The sequence below is a fragment of the Cydia fagiglandana genome, chromosome 16, assembly GCF_963556715.1.
Source record: "Cydia fagiglandana chromosome 16, ilCydFagi1.1, whole genome shotgun sequence".
In the NCBI taxonomy this organism is placed as follows: domain Eukaryota; kingdom Metazoa; phylum Arthropoda; class Insecta; order Lepidoptera; family Tortricidae; genus Cydia; species Cydia fagiglandana.
This window is the reverse complement of record NC_085947.1, coordinates 4,040,924-4,058,044: the sequence shown is the minus strand read 5'-3', so window position 1 is coordinate 4,058,044 and position 17,121 is coordinate 4,040,924. Positions and strand designations below refer to the sequence as shown.

The 17,121-nt window shown below is 38.0% G+C and overlaps 2 protein-coding genes across 2 annotated transcripts in view; one reads left to right on the top strand and one right to left on the bottom strand.

The window, feature by feature from the left end:
* The window catches only part of LOC134671776 (5-formyltetrahydrofolate cyclo-ligase-like), an 82,917-nt gene extending 75,353 nt beyond the window's left edge, over positions 1-7,564 (top strand). Inside the window, exons 5-6 of the mRNA XM_063529606.1 lie at positions 362-489; positions 6,442-7,564. Of these exons, the coding sequence (XP_063385676.1) occupies positions 362-489; positions 6,442-6,534 (221 nt within the window). The 3' untranslated portion in view covers positions 6,535-7,564. The remainder of the gene's footprint in view (positions 1-361; positions 490-6,441) is intronic.
* Positions 7,565-11,721: 4,157 nt separating this feature from the next.
* Positions 11,722-17,121, bottom strand: part of LOC134672199 (uncharacterized) — an 81,672-nt gene continuing 76,272 nt past the window's right edge. Inside the window, exon 7 of the mRNA XM_063530099.1 lies at positions 11,722-11,927. Within this exon, the coding sequence (XP_063386169.1) occupies positions 11,730-11,927 (198 nt within the window). The 3' untranslated portion in view covers positions 11,722-11,729. The remainder of the gene's footprint in view (positions 11,928-17,121) is intronic.

Sequence of the window (17,121 nt, the reverse complement as noted above, 5' to 3'; positions counted from 1 at the left end):
TTCTCAACATAAAATCGGAAGGTTAAAGGGCAGAAGCTTTCGTAAATACCATTGTCTTCAACGATGTTGGCATTCGGTTGCTAAAACCCTAGGCTCCTTAAAGATGTTCAGGGAAGCGCTAAGATAAAGAGGAAGGATTGCCTTATGGCTCCTCTACACGATGGGCCAACGCCGGCCACTCCAAGGGACGCATTAGAGGGAACAAGTGATATTGCTATCTCATTCTACCGCATGGCTGTGTCACTTGGAGTAGCCGGCGTTGGCCCATCGTGTAGAGGAGCCATTAGACGTGACGGTTTAGAGGGGGTAACTTTACTACATTCAATACAACAACTACAAGTACAACTTTTCTGTGTTTCAGGAGGCCTGGATCTCATTATCGCTCCAGGGTTGGCATTCAGCAGATCAGGCAGCCGTCTTGGCCACGGCGGCGGTTACTATGACCGGTACCTCGCCAGGGTTAGAAGCAATCCTGAGACTGCGCCCAAGGTCGGGTACATGTGTCAATAATTGGGAACAGTGGGAACTTAGGGTCTCCCCAGATATATCGACGCGCATTCGGCTACAGCCGATAGGAAAAGGCATTATGCCCGCGCAATAATTAGCGAAAAAGCCGTCGATGCGTCGGCATCGGCAGGCGACGACCGATGCGAGCCGAGCCGAACGACTTTTTCGCTCTTATTGCGCGGGCATAAAGCTTTTTTCTATCGGATTTTGCCGATTCCGTGTCCACATATGTCGGGAAAGTCTTAGCCAAGAGAGAACGCCTCATTCGTTTGTTCACATTAGGTTCACTTGCACGTTCTAGGGTTAGCCACTAACTCGGAGTTAACCGTTTATACAGGGTTAAACTGTACTGTTAACTCAGAGTTTATACGGTTAATTCCGAGTTAGTTGGCTAACCCTGAAACGCGCAAGTGGTCCTTACGAACTAATAATATATAATTACTATGTTTAGTGATTTTGGGAGCCTTTTGCGAACCGAATATATATACTTGTTAAAGATTGTGTAATCTATGCCGTACATTAGGGGTAAAAAGATTTTGTATCTGTGGTTTCCTCTTTGTCGCTGCCCTCAGCCCAATGCGGTTGTAAGATTGTGTCGTCCCATTTATTTTAATTATTTTATGTTTTACTCAGCCTTTATAACTTTTACAAACCTCTTTTATTTTAATGTATTCAATCATATAAAAACTAGATATAGTTGTGTGTTAATTTATTACGATTAATACAGACTCATATCATAACTTGGTGTTGCTCATTCGTAATCTCGGCTAGTCCCTCGTCTGCTTCCCGTGTGCTCCTTATATTCCGAACAGGTTCAGGGCCTAGGCACAAAAGCTGCAGAAAAGCTAAAAGGCGTTGAGATATTCCCAGATTACCCGAGTTACGACAATGGCGCAACCAGGGACGAGCACATGTAACATAACCTCAATGTCCACCTTAGAGAAACTGAAAGGCTTGGACAATTGGATCAATTGGAAATTCGCTGTGAAGATGGTGCTTACTCTTGATGGTTTATGGGGCTGCGTCGATGGCACAGACACGGACACTACCAAAGATGGACGGGCTTTAGCAAAAATTTGCCTGTCATGTGAGCCACACCTTTACCAAATCGTGCGGAATGCGACGACCGCTAAGGATGCGTGGAAGTCATTATCCGATACTTTCGAAGACAAAGGACTGTACAGGCGAGTACTTTTATTACGCAAATTACATAGAGTAGAATACGGTCACTTTGCGGGCATGTCGGATTACATCGAAGGTGTCCTTAAGCTCGTCACGCAGCTAGCCGATATCGGGAAGGTTATCGACGATGCAGAGACAGCTGAAATCCTGCTGTCGGGCTTGCCAGAAGAATTCAACATACTAGTGTCCAGCCTTGAAGCGGCTAACCTCAGCGGCACCTTATCAAGTGAGGTGGTCCGGACTAGACTACTTCAAGAAGATCACAGACGAAGCCAAAGTAACACTACAGACAACCTAGCCTTCATGGCTAACAGGAAGAAGAAAAGCAACAATAACTTATGTACTTACTGTCAGAAAAAGGGCCACTCCGCAAACCGCTGTTTTAAGAAGAAACGAGAAGAAGCAAGGAAAACTGGACAGGAACACACCATGTTTGCTTCTGCATACTCGGCAACACATTCTAATGAATATGTGCTCGACAGTGGAGCGTCCAGTCACATGGCTGGTGACTTGTCTCTTCTTCATGAAACTAAAAGCAAGAAATGTGTGATCACAGTAGCCAATGGACAGCAACTTAATAGTGAAGTTATTGGTAAGACTTTTATATCACCTGAATTGACTCTAAATAATGTGCTATATGTGCCTAATTTAGCGAAAAATTTAATGTCTGTCAGTGAAATTACAAAAAATGGTTATGTTGTAGTGTTTTCTAATAATTATTGCAATATCTATAGCTCTTGTCAAATCACAGGCAATAAGGTTTTAACTATTAATAAACAAGATGGGCTCTATAAGTTGAAAGTGGATGAGCAAACTCGACCTGACCCCCAATTAGGCAACTCTATGTCCCTGCATGGGCAAGGATCCATGAGTGCCAATGCTGCTGACGCTGTGCCTTACTCTATTATGCATAAGCGTCTTGGTCATTTGAACAAGCAAGGTATGTCGGTATTAGGTGGAGGGAATAAGTGTAGTGTCGTATTTCAGGCTGAAGACGGCATTCCTGCACAGTGCATCGCCTGCCTTACCGGGAAGATGTGTGAAACATCGTTTCCGCGGTCAAGTGCGGGGCGTGCTGCTAACCTTCTGGACCTGGTGCATAGTGACATCGCCGGACCGGTTCATGTACCCAGCTGGGGCGGAGCTCGGTATTTGCTGACATTCACCGACGACAAGTCAAGACGCACCTTTGGCTATCTACTGAAGAACAAGTCTGAGGTGAGTTCTCATTTTGTTAATTTTAAAACCTTAGTAGAAAATCAAACTGGATTGCGTATTAAAGTATTACGTACTGACCAGGGTACTGAATATTGCAATAAAACTTTGTCCGATTACCTTAAAAAGGCAGGAATAATTCACCAAACTACTTGTCCTTATTCTCCTTCTCAAAATGGTGTCAGTGAGAGAGCAAATCGTACGATTTTTGAAAAAGCTCGAGCTATGTTACAGGATTCTCAGTTACCTGATCGCTACTGGGGCGAGGCTGTTATGACGGCCATTTATTTAAAAAATAGGTCGCCTACCAGTGCATTATCGGGTGGAATTCCTGAATGCGAATGGACCGGATCTGATAAGTTAGATCTTAGTCATTTACGTGTTTTTGGCTGTGTAGCATACTCTCATGTGCCTAATCAAAAGAGACGCAAGCTGGATGCTAAGGCAAAACAGCATATTTTTGTAGGATATGGTGAAACGTGCAAGGGATATCGCTTAATAGATCCAGTTAACCCTAAAAGGGTTATTTATTCTAGAAGTGTTGTGTTCCTTGAGGACAAATTTATAGGGAGCAATCTATTACATGCAAATGCTGAGGCGAAAAGAGCAAATTTTATTATTTTTGATAATTTAATTAATGATAATTTAAAAAATGATAATAGAGGGAATAATACTTGCTGCAATAATATTTTAAACAATAACTGTGATATTAGTGTAGGTAATAATGATTGTGATAATAATCTTAACCCTCTAAACAGCCATGAGGATCATGTAAATTATAATTCACCTAATCGGGACTCTATAACTGTTTCAGAGAAGGCGGCAAGCACACCAGTGCAATCACCCCTGTCTGAGCTGTATCGCACAACTGAAGACGCCACTGAGGATAGCGGCGAGGCTGTGGTGCTGTCTAGCCCTGTCACCTCACCACTGCAACCCTCTGCATCTTCAGATTACGAGCCAATGTTGGCGGAAGTAGAAGAGTCTGCTGTTCCAACCAACTCTAGGCCAGTGCGGAGTACGCGAGGTATATTTCCTGAAAGGTATAATGATTTCCATATTGATTCTCTGATGGCTACAGCAAGTTCATCGCAAGAGCCACTTACTTTCCGCGACGCCATGAGTTCACCTGAAAAAGACGAGTGGTATGGTGCCATGGAGGTTGAGTTGGGCTCGATGGTCAAAAATAATGTGTGGGAGTTGGTAGATCGTCCAAAGAATGTTAATATTGTGAAAAACAAATGGGTTTTTAAGAAAAAATACGACTCCACAGGTAATTTAAATAGGTATAAAGCAAGACTTGTTGCATGTGGGTATAGTCAAAAAGAAGGAATAGATTACTCTGATACTTATTCGCCTGTGGTTAGGCATTCCACCCTAAGAATTTTATTTGCAATTGCAAATCAGTTGGATCTGTGCATGGACCATATTGACGTCACCACAGCTTTTCTAAATGGTGAGTTAACTGAAAAAATCTACATGGAGCAGCCAACTGGTTTCCAATCGAATAATAATAAGGTATGTTTGCTTAAAAAATGTATATATGGCTTGAAACAAGCAAGCCGGATGTGGAACATTAAAATACACACATTGCTTGCTAAAAACGGATTCTTGCAAAGTAAATGCGAACCATGTGTGTATGTTAAGAAAAATGAGACTGAGTACATAATTATAGCCTTATTTGTAGATGATTTTTATGTTTTTCACAATAATTGTATCGAGACAGTTACATCATTGCTAAAACAGCACTTTGAAATACGCCATCTTGGTACTTTAAAAAATTGTTTAGGCATGAATGTTACTAAGTACAATAATGTAACTGTTCTAGATCAGCATGATTATATTAAGAGGCTGCTTGAGCGCTACAACATGTCTGAGTGTAAACCAGTGTCAACTCCATTACCTGTAAATTATAAATTAGAAAAGTCCAACAAGCATTTAGATGACAATGTTTATCAGTATAGGCAACTACTAGGCTCGCTTATGTTTTTGTCCGTTTGTACTCGCCCAGACATTTCATACGCGTGTAGCCAGTTAAGTCAATTCAGTACATGTTTTGATGAAAGCCATTGGCGGACTGCAAAGCGGGTATTAAGGTACTTAGCCGGTACTATCAATTATGGCCTTTATTTCGAAAAAGATAAGAACTTTGAAATAAACGCTTTTGCGGACGCCGATTGGGCTAATGACATAACTGACCGCAAGTCGTATACTGGTTTTGTAGTTAAACTTGGTAATTGTGTCATCAACTGGGAAGCCAGAAAACAGCGATGTGTCGCTCTTTCTAGTACAGAAAGTGAGTTTCTTTGTATTTCTGATGTTTGCAAGGACATATGTTTTATTAAGAATTTCTTGTCGGAAATTATTGATAAACAATTTAATGTCAATGTATTCAATGACAATCAAAGTGCACAGAAATTGTTGTTAGTCAAGGAGTATTCCCATAGAAAAACTAAACATATAGACTTGCGGTACCATTTTGTTAAAGATTTGATACATGAAGGGAATATTAGTGTTAAATACTTGTGTACTGATGAAATGATAGCCGATGTGCTTACAAAACCATTGTGTGTGCAAAAGCATCTAAAATTTGTAAAAGGTTTGAAACTAAAATGCATAACTGAAAACTCGCATCCATAGCTGTTGTTACTTGTTATGTTTTAGAGTCACAGTACTAGTTAGATTTCATGTTGTTCAGTATACTTGTTCAATATTCTATCATGTTGTAAGATTATCCAATGTACAGCATAAGGAGGCGTGTTAAAGATTGTGTAATCTATGCCGTACATTAGGGGTAAAAAGATTTTGTATCTGTGGTTTCCTCTTTGTCGCTGCCCTCAGCCCAATGCGGTTGTAAGATTGTGTCGTCCCATTTATTTTAATTATTTTATGTTTTACTCAGCCTTTATAACTTTTACAAACCTCTTTTATTTTAATGTATTCAATCATATAAAAACTAGATATAGTTGTGTGTTAATTTATTACGATTAATACAGACTCATATCATAACTTGGTGTTGCTCATTCGTAATCTCGGCTAGTCCCTCGTCTGCTTCCCGTGTGCTCCTTATATTCCGAACAATACTACTGGTAGTATTATGTAACCTCTAATACAATACAATGTATCATTCATTCTTCATTCATTCATGAAACCTGAATTTATAGAAAACGCGTTCGTAGGTCTCGCAATTTTGAAAGAAGCGAATGATGCCGTTTTATCACGCTGTCACGTACACAAGAACGACCATCATATCCGCACTGAGTAAAAATTATGTGGATCTGTTATGCATAGAGCAGCCATTCTCTAAGTGTGTTCCGCGGAACCCTAGGGTTCCGCAAAGCCTCTGTTGGGGTTCCGCGAAAATATACTTGTAATAATAAGAAAAAAAACAGCTCTTCTATAGGTATATCTGGTCCATGATTTTTAATTTGGAGTTCACGTCAAATATTTCGCTTGCCGAAAGGGTTCCGTCGCCAAAAAAGTTTGAGAACCGCTGCCATAGAGTATTATTACTCACGTTATTTTTATTCTTTTCAGGTTGTGGCTTTGGCTTTTAACTGCCAAGTGGTAGACGAAGTACCCGTCGACGAAAACGACCAAAAGGTAGACGAAGTCATTGCTGCTGATTGAAATGCTCATAAATCTCATAAAATATACATAATTATTATTAATTATACTCCATAGAAATAAGTGTAAAGGGGCCCACAGAATACCAGTTCGCCGGACGATATCAGCCTGTCAGTTAAACGCAAAAGGTGACAGTTCCGAACAACTGACAGGCTGATATCGTCCGGCGAACTGATAATCTGTGGGCCCCTTAATAACCCATACAAGGTGTAACAAAGATGTAAATCCGTATAAGGGCCTTTGCGGTATTGTGTTCTGATTAGGAAAAAAATTAAGAAAAATACTATTGTCATGTATAGGGTAACAGTTCAGTATAGTATGAAAAAAAATTCCGTGATCATAATATACAGGGTGTTACTGACCATCGGGCTTTAAATCCAGGGCTTGATTCTACTCGCTAAACTGAGCTACTTTTATTATGGCACCAACCCCGGAATCCCGAAAATTTTTTTTACGTTTTCTTACATTGTATCTGATCAGATGTCGACGTTTTCTATGGAAAAGCCAAAAAAAAATCCCTGATTTTAGGTTTGGTCCCATAGTAAAAGGAGCTCAGTTTAGCGAGTAAAATCAAGCCCTGGAATTATAGTTCGTTTTTTTTAGCATTAGAAAGAACTCCACAGAAGCAAGCGTGCAGTTTTTATCAGGCTCTTTAATTGTTAATAATTATTGAATTATCTAATGTAACATGGTCAATACATATAATTTACTTCAAATTATTACCGCTAAAAGTGCTGGATTTGGAACCACACGCTTACTTCTGCGAAGTTCTTTCTAATGCTAAAAAATACGGACTATAAAGCCCCATGGTCAGACACATACTGTATTACTGATCAGGCTTTTCTATATTATGTACTCATATAGGTACTAATGATTATATTTTTGTGAGAATTTTAACTTATTTTAACATATTATGCTGGTTTCTTTTCACTTTGTCATTATTCCCACCAAATGTATAGATGTATCTTTAATATTGTTTTGACAGTTTTAGAATCGGTGTGCATTATTTTTTTAATTAGGTATCTACCTATTGCTAAGTTAAGGATAATATAATGAAATTGATACAAATGTGTAAATTTTTATTTAATATGTATAAAGACAACGTGTAACACACACACAACACACATCAACCGTGCAAAAAATATCTAGAATAATATAATACAAGGTACGCAGATCACAATTTAGGCAGGTAACTAAATAAACAATATGTACTTATTACATAGTACAAATTAAATATACATACATTTCAACCACTTAACGCTACCAAGTTATTCAATTCCATGAAACAACATTAAAGATTCCGTCACACAGGCACGTTTTATATGTAAAAACGACGCGCCCCGCTCACGGGCCTGTGTGACGAAGCCTTAAGTAAAGGATTCAAGTAATACCAGCCTCGTAAGGCACACCATATAAAATTTTACCATTTTTAATTTGAAAACTTGTTGTATAGTCAATTGGGATGAATTTCGTTTGTTTGAGAAAACGATGAAATAAAAGAAATGTCACCTTATTGGTTTATAAAAGGTTATTAATTAGATTGAAACGGAGTGTAGGTAAGTGTAAGTACAGTCGCCATCAGATATATCGGAGCAGCCAAGGTGTTCACAAATATCTGAACACGCCTCTATTGTCAGGGCGTTAGAGTGCGCGTTCAGATATTGTGAACACCTTGGCCGCTCCGATATATCTGATGGTGACTGTACATTGTTTGCAGATTAGGCCTTAAGAGGCTAGACTTACACTATTTTGTTAGAGTCGGCGTGACTGACAAAATCTTGTTACATTAAGTATAATAGTAGTAGTATATAAACTGATAGTATAAACTATTGTCAAGGAAAATAAACACATTTTTAAGTGTTTTACTATACGAATAACGGAACAAATAACATAAACTCTTTTGACAGAGTCGACGCAGCCAGAAAAATGTTGTTACAGGTATTTTGAACAATCAATTAATACATATAATAAAACTACTTTATATTATAAAAATAAAAGCAGAGTCATATATTTACGTAAGCACTATTGCACATTACCAGCGCTTTTTAAGAGTTTTTGAATATTTTCACACTTTACATTTTAATAGTCTTATTTTAAATGATAGTAAATAAGTACTTTATACGAATACAAACTAAAATATAACAACTACATCTATTGAGATATATACAAAAACATCACACTACGCTTTGTTGCTATACCAATTTCATCACAAAATTATAAAAAATCATTAATAACCTTATGCATTGTTTAAAATTTGATCCATGGTCATTGATCTAAACAACACGAAGTAATAATATATTTTAATGTCCATGGCAAAATAAACTGAGAATTGTTACCCATATTGATAATATATGTATTTAAAAATCAACTTGTAATTAGATCTAGTAAAAATAATGATGAAAAGACAAATAAACACAACGGTAGTAAGTGCAATTGAAATTGACAAATTGATTGTGAATTGTACATATTGCCAAAACCTAGAAAAATATCTGCTCGGTCATAATCATTATACAAGTTTTTTCAGCTTTTCAGGGTCAGCAACCCGCGGCCCGCGGGCCACATGCGGCCCGCGAACCTCTCACTTGCGGCCCGCAAACCTCCCTGGTTATTTTGTATGTAATATTATCAAACGACAATGTCTGATAAAGTCATAAATATTAACAAAGTGCGGCCCGCGTAAACATCGTTAACTACTATATGGCCCTTGGCTGCTAAAAGGTTGCCGACCGCTGGTTTAGACTAAGCCAGGCAATAAATTAGGGTAGGTAAAAAGTACTTCGTTTACATTGAAACCACTTATAAATACCATACATTTATCTAAATTCAATCCTTATGTACAAAATACAGGCAATATACTTTTATATTAACGTGTGTAACATAAATCACTGTAATTACAATTCAAATATTATTTATGGCACCTGTTATAAAAGGTGGATGATGATATTTTTTTATACAATGTACTTATGATTTGATACGTATATTTTAAAACCACTGGGCATGAACAAAATATCAAACATATTTTATACGGCCCCGACACTATCATGGATACTAACATTACTTTGACGGAATGACGTTTAGTGATAGTGTAGGGAGTGTCATGAAGGAATGACGGCAAGTAATGAAGTTTATTTTTTAGGTACCTACGTACATTTCATAGTTTCATCTTTATGAAACTCATCGGCGCGCTCATTCTTTGTTCCGTGGAAACTCATACATTCATTGATTCGCTATATAGTAAACTTATCATATTAATTCGCATTAAGCTAGTAGCTTTTACTTAATATTTACAATATATGATTGTATCCCACTATCAAATACAATAACCACTTATTGTATCTTAAAATTATTTATAACTACGATTTGCAGAATTATATGATATTATATTGAAAAAAAAAACAACTAAGAACAAAAAACCAACATAACTAATAAGGCGATATTTTGATTTGATTGTTAATCCAGCGATCGAAATATAAGTCATTGTATAAACGATTATATTCGTCGCTACATTTATTCACATGCTACATTTATGCATAAAATAAAACTTGAACCCCATACAAACTTTCATCCCCTTTTTAACCCCCTTAGGGGTTGAATTTCTCAAAATCGCTTCTTATCTCTTGTACACTTTATAAATGTAATCTAGTGAGCAAATTTCAACTTTCTATCTTTTGTAGTTTCGGCTCTGCGTTGATGAATCAGTCAGGACACTTGCATTTATATATATAGATTAAAGTTCCGAAAAATATAACATATCGGCCAGAAGCTTCATAGTCTTAATTTAAGAATACCAAATCGGATAATTACGGTTAAATTCTAATTTGATTCGATAGTGGAATAATAATCATCAATAAAACTATAATATTAGGATAGGTGTAGGTAGACTTTATGTATATAGTCACTATTAGAGAGTAAATAGGAGTGAGCAAAATGCTCGTCCTCCTAATCAACCTAAACGCCTTGACAATAGGGAATGCAAATCGGTTATTTTTTGTATGGAAATAACCGCGGTTTCGGTTCATAACCGATTATTTCCATACAAAAAATAACCGAAAATAACCGATTTGCATTCCCTACTTGACAATTGTATCAGAATACAATTACCAAGGCATTTAGGTATTAAGAAATTATTGTATAACATTTCTCATGCTATGAGGAACAGTTACAGTTTAAAAGTACATGTATGAATGATAAGTAAGCGACACGTCGTTCGTTATTAACGTTTGTTACATAATAGCCATTCAGGCAACCGTCACATGAAATAGTCGTTCGATAGAAATGAAAAATTGTCTCTAGTGCCATAGTTCCAACACATCATCGTATCATCGTCGTAACGTAACCTCAAATGCAGTCATAGCAAGCACCTGAAAATACAAATGAAATATTTATTGGGGAATTTATTTCATAATCATAATATTTTACTTTGACCACTATGTTTTACCGCAAGTCTAGGTACAAAATTTGTTACAGAAGAATATTTATCACTCAAATCATCACATCAGTCGTGTAACAAGTTATTTAGATACTGATGCTAGCACAAATGTAACTATATTCTATCTCCACCACGCCGAAGGCGGCCAACAACATCAGTAAGAATGGTATAGCTAAAGTAGCGCGGCATTGGCGGCGACGGCGTTCGTGTCTCACCCTCACCGAGCTTCAGGACAGCAACGGACTGCCTAACTCTGGCCTGCTTGTGGTCTGGTTCGAACTGGTTCTGATCTGGATACCTCTGCTATCGCAACACAACTCCAAATACCCGCGGCACCCAGCAGCCAAGAGTATCAGTACTATCAGTAGGGCTAATATGGCTAGGGCGGCGCGGAATCGGCGGCGACGGCTTTCGCCTCTGACCAAGGTTCAGGACTGCTACCGACTAAACTCCCTTATTCATAAACGCGCTACAAACCTTAATTAATTTTGTATTTATCTGTCATTTTGATTTTTGTATTTGAATGAAAAGGATAAAACATAATTTAACCAAATCACGTTCGTACAGTTTTATGGATAAGGGGGTAAATAGATACCTCTGCTATCGTAACACAACGCCAAACACTCTCTGTCCAATCAACAGTAGTAATTCCACGCGCCGACAGCAGCTAGCAGTATCAACAAAGCCAGTAGGTATAGTGAGAGCGGCGCGGCATCGGCGGCGACGGCGTTCGCGTCTCACCAGGCCAACAGACATATAGATACCTCTGCTATCGCAACACAACGCCGAACACCCTCTGTCCTCTCGACAGTAGTAGCTCCACCGCGCCGACAGCAGCCAACAGCATCAGTAGAGCCAGTATAGCGAGAGCGGCGCGGCATCGGCGGCGACGGCGTTCGCGTTTCGCCAAGCTCCGGGACAGCGCTTTGCCGCGCGCGCTATCTAGTGTGAAGAGGGCGCTGGCAGCCTGAAATAGTAAAAAATATAAGTAAATAAATGAAATAAAAATATATCAATAATGTGAATGTAAAATTACAAAACTGTATACTGCCAAGGTTACGGTTAATTTCTGTAACTTTTGAATGTCCATGGCTCCATGTTCAATAATCTGTTATCTACCTCTTGTTCTGTGATGAACAAATAAAAGAATTTATTTTAATCAATCAAAGAGCACATCCCGAAGCCGCTTAAATACCTCCACACCTTAAAACCTACATTAATAACAGTAAATTACTCAATTCATGTCCAATCAAACCTTACTTAGGTAAAGTGGTAATAAACAAAGGGTTGGACGCTGACGAAACCGCGAAACTATTACAGCTTTTAATTAAAACCGACGTGGCTGTATGCATTAAGAAACCCATTGACATAGTTGTAGAGGATAATGACTGAGACACAGTGACAAGAAGGGCGACCGACAACAGTTAAGTCAGTGACATGTTTATGAAAAAAAAACTAAATCAAAAATCGTTTTAGAGTTAGACCAAGAAAAGTCTGTAGCTATAGCTATTATTTTGATAGCCCACGCAGTGCAATTGCTATTATAAAAGTCAAACTTCTGAAGTTGATTTCAATCTGACTAGCAGTCAATTAATCTACAAATAAGAGTAGATACCTAATGGAGTAGAATAATATTATTAGGATACCCTCCAATTGTTTCTCTTGCGCTGGTCGGTCGTCCCCCAGACATCGCTTGGATTTTGATAACTTTTTCTCAACTAATTTAAATTCATCTCCGCCATTTAGTACAATATCCTCCATTCTCCATAGCACTGTGTCCCACGCAACATCGGCAAAACCTATTAAACCATCCATAAACTTATCGTTTTTCAATTATTAATAATTATGAAACTGTGGCATAAACATGTTCACTCTCGGCGCCAACTGATTCAATTAATTATTATGAAATAATCACTTACCCCGACAGAATTTATGTTCAAAATAATTCGAGATAAGAATGAAATGTATACGTTATAATTTAATTTAATTGAACTAATTTAAGGCGTGATCGGAGAACAAGTTTTTAACAGTCATGGCGCTTTAAATGAAATAGCTGGGAGATCGAGCTTTGTTAAGATAAGACTTAGCTAGATCGATTTATCGCCCCCGAAAACCCGCATAGAGCAGATTTTATCGAAATCGTTAGAGCCGTTTCTGAAGTCCCCGAAATATAATAAATACAAATAACTGGACCCCTATTCGACAAGCGACCTTTGACGTATCGTGTTGATCTCCCGTTGATGTGGGAAAAATCATAAGTTCTCGAATACGTACAATGTCAAAATTTGACATTAACAATCAACAGTTAGGGTGACAAGCAAACCAAACCGAACCACCCTTAGTTTAGAGTTGAGCTTAGGTTGTACCAAATGATATTATCCACCGTTGATGGAATCAACACTCAGTATGCAATAATATCAACTGTTGATTTGACGTGGATGCGAAATCTGACAGTTGTACATGTCCAATTTGGCCCCTGCAAGAACTACTCGTTTAAAGGTAGGTATTAGATAGATTTTATATGGATTTGATTTCCTTTAAAAATATTTTAATGTATCACTACACCTTGTAAAACAAAGTCCCTCGCCGCGTCTGTCTGTGTATATGTTCGCGATAAACTCAAAAAATACTGAACGGATTTTCGATTTTCGGAAAAAGAGTGATTCTTAAGGAAGGTTGAGTTCGGGGCGGGTCGTTAGTTTATAATAATATGTTTTAATGTTACATTCCCAATTATCACATCCGGCCCCGGCCCGGTCTTTCATGAGTCATCCCTAACTACTTATGTACCGTAAAATGGGGTGAGTAGGGTCAAAACTGAAATTCAAACCTCGATAACATTTTATTTTTACATATGAAAACTGAATGGTGTATATAATAAGTGTTCCGAACGTTTGTATTTTAGTTTTTATTTTATTTTGGATAGTTCCATTTCATAACTTTGACGATAAAGACGAAAACCCACCTCACCCCATAGTGCCTTGTATTTGGTATTTGGTTTTCATACAAAGGTGATTTTGGAAGATTGTTGGATCGATTTTTTTTTAGTATGCGTATTACTATAGCTCCATTTTAAATTGGAATGCATTATTTTTGTAGCAGAAGCCTTAAAATCCCTTCTCACCCCCCTCTCAAAGCTTCTCTCCCCATTGTAACCCACCTCTCCCCGCGAAACCTACTTACCCCGTTTCACGGTAGGTATTATTATTATGGCAAAACAAACTCGTCTTCTTTGACAATCGCGTGTTTAAAATGATTCATTTTGTTCACAAGCATGACTTAAACGGTCTTAAACTCGTCATAAAATACTATATTATCTTATTTTATAACAATAGCCTCAACAATGCTCTATATCGGTCAAGAGCATGCGAAAATTACCGCAAATAGACTTAACACATGACGATTGCATCTTGGGCCCTATTCGAGATGATTTAATGACATCTTGTGACATGACTGAATTTTTGTCACCTTGATGAATAAAGTTTACAACTGGCGGCTCGATTCTGAAAATGTATTAGATCTCTACTAGACCTCAACAAGTTACGATATGGATAATTTAAAGATATTTGTAAGATAGATATGTCAAATTTGACGTTTCCGCGATTCTGGAGGCCCTCTTGAACGATTTCGACAAGTTATGACTTAGATAGATATCCAAGTCACATCTAGTCGATATCTAATGTAAATCTAGTTGATCTCTATATCGTTTCTAGATCTTGTGATTATCTCGTTTTCCGAATACGCGTGTTGGTGGGAGTTTAGGTCGCATTTAGCTCCTGAAAAAAAAATAGCATTTTAGCAAGGTTTAGACTAGCAAGAAGTTGCATGCAGTTTTCACTGCGCGGTATCTGATTAAACTTTTGAATGTAGTACCTAATAATTTTTTGAGTTCCGTACCCAAAGGGTAAAACGGGACCCTATTATAATAGTATACTAAGACTCCGCTGTCCGTCCGTTCGTCCGTCCGTCCGTCTGTCACCAGGCTGTATCTCACGAACCGTGATGGCTAGACAGTTGAAATTTTCACACATGATGTATTTCTGTTGCCGCTATAACAACAAATACTAAAAAATACGGAACCCTCGGTGGGCGAGTCCGACTCGCACTTGTCCGGTTTATTTAACTTAGTAGTCGGCAATGTAACGTAAACTTTTTTATTTTTTTTATTTATCAAATAAGTAACACAGCATTACAGTAAAACCAAGGCACTGTAAACTACAAAATAAAAAAATACAAGGAGACAAAGAAAAGAAATAATATCTTGTTAGTGTACGCCTCGCTTTAGGTTAAAATCAAATCATTAACAAAATGTAGAGTCAAATATACACCCACCTGACCCACCCTAATATCAGCTATACTGCTATAGTGATTATAAGGTTAAAATGAATGAATATTATACTATGTGATTCAAACAATAGGTACTCCTAGACAAACTATTTAAGGTTGACTCACGCTAGACCGAGCCGTGGCCGGGCCGGAGCTTCCGGAGCTTCGTTTTCTATAGAAAGCACCACGTGATTACCGATCAGCCGTCATAGAAAATGACATGACGGACGCCTCGGCCCGGGCACGGCCCGGTCTAGTGTGAATCATCCTTTATTCGCACATAGCTATCTTTACATTAAAATATACTATTGTTAACGCGCTTAGATAAATTCTATTCATAAGTGATTAGTCAAAGGCCATACCCATAAACGCGGCACAATATGATTGTTGTTAGTATGGATGGGGCCTAATAAGGACTGATGGTATCGGCAGCCTCAAGGCAAGTTTGGGATGACCTATTTGCTTTCACCTAGGTATATGAAATATCTACTTATGGAGATTCATTTTAAAGGTGAAATTAATTGTTATAGATGGTCAAGCAAATCTTGTCAGTAGAAAAAGACGCAAAATTCAAATTTTCTATGAGACCCCTTCGCGTCTACATTGCCGCATTTTTCTACTGACAAGATCTGCTTGACCAACTATAAAGGCTCCTCTTTACGTTGGGCCCACCCCAACGCCAACGAGAGACGCATTTATGCGTTTGAGGGAGCAAGTGATATTGCTATCTCATTCTACCGCATGGCTGCGTCCCTCGTTGGCGTTGGCGTTGGCCCAACGTGAAGAGGAGCCTTAAGAGCCCATCAACGTGCACACTAGCGCCACTGCTAAAAAATCGTGATTATTTAAATTTAACGAAAGATAATTTAATAAAAAGGGGGCCGCTACGTACTGTATTTTGTATTGAAGTACCTTTTGAATACATCAAACTAGTTTTTATGTTGCTGGATTCGTCAATCTATGTGTCCAAAGTTAAAACGGCCGGTTTTATTTTAAGTTCATAGATCGATCAAATTTCGAATAATATTATATCGTAATTATCGATTCTATGATGTGATCAGAGCATACGCAATGCGGTGAAATTAAAAATAAATTTTAGGGCTGTTTCAGACAAGCGTTTTATTCGCGCCAATAAAATAGAGCGAATATCCGCCGTAACTTTCATTTGTATTGCGGCAGTTAAATGGGTTCGTGTTCAAATTAAAAACATCAGTTATCGTGTCAAATTCATCATTAATTTGCAAAAGTGGAAAAGCTCAGACCAATAAGTCAAAATATAACGGCTCGATTCGGGAAATGAATTAGACACTCACTAGATATGAAATAGTAAAGATATGTGTCATTCCACTGCAAAAGGTACCTTATAGCGGCTGGCGCCGCGATTCGGGATATGAATCAGAGAGTCACAAGATATGAAATAGTGAAGATATGTGACGCTCTACGGAAAAAGGTACCTTATGGTGGCCGGCGCATACGTCGCACAGCGCCGCAATAATATTGGAGCGGCGTTAATAATAGCGTAAGTGCCAACTGCCATAAGGTACCTTTACCCCTGGGACGACACATATACACCGTGTTTTTATTGAATTCCGTTAACTTCGGGGTATGGTTAAATACGTTTTAGATAACTAAATGGCATAGTTAATTTTCAAAAAAAAAATTTTTTTTAATTTTTTTTTCCAAAAAAATTAAGTTTAAAAAGTAATTAAATGTAGCATATAGCGTTGTTGTAACACAGGCATTACATTTAACTCAACCAAACAATTGAAATCAATGACATATCAATGTCATTTCGAACATTGATCGACTGAGATTGTACTTAAGTTTAGTAGCAA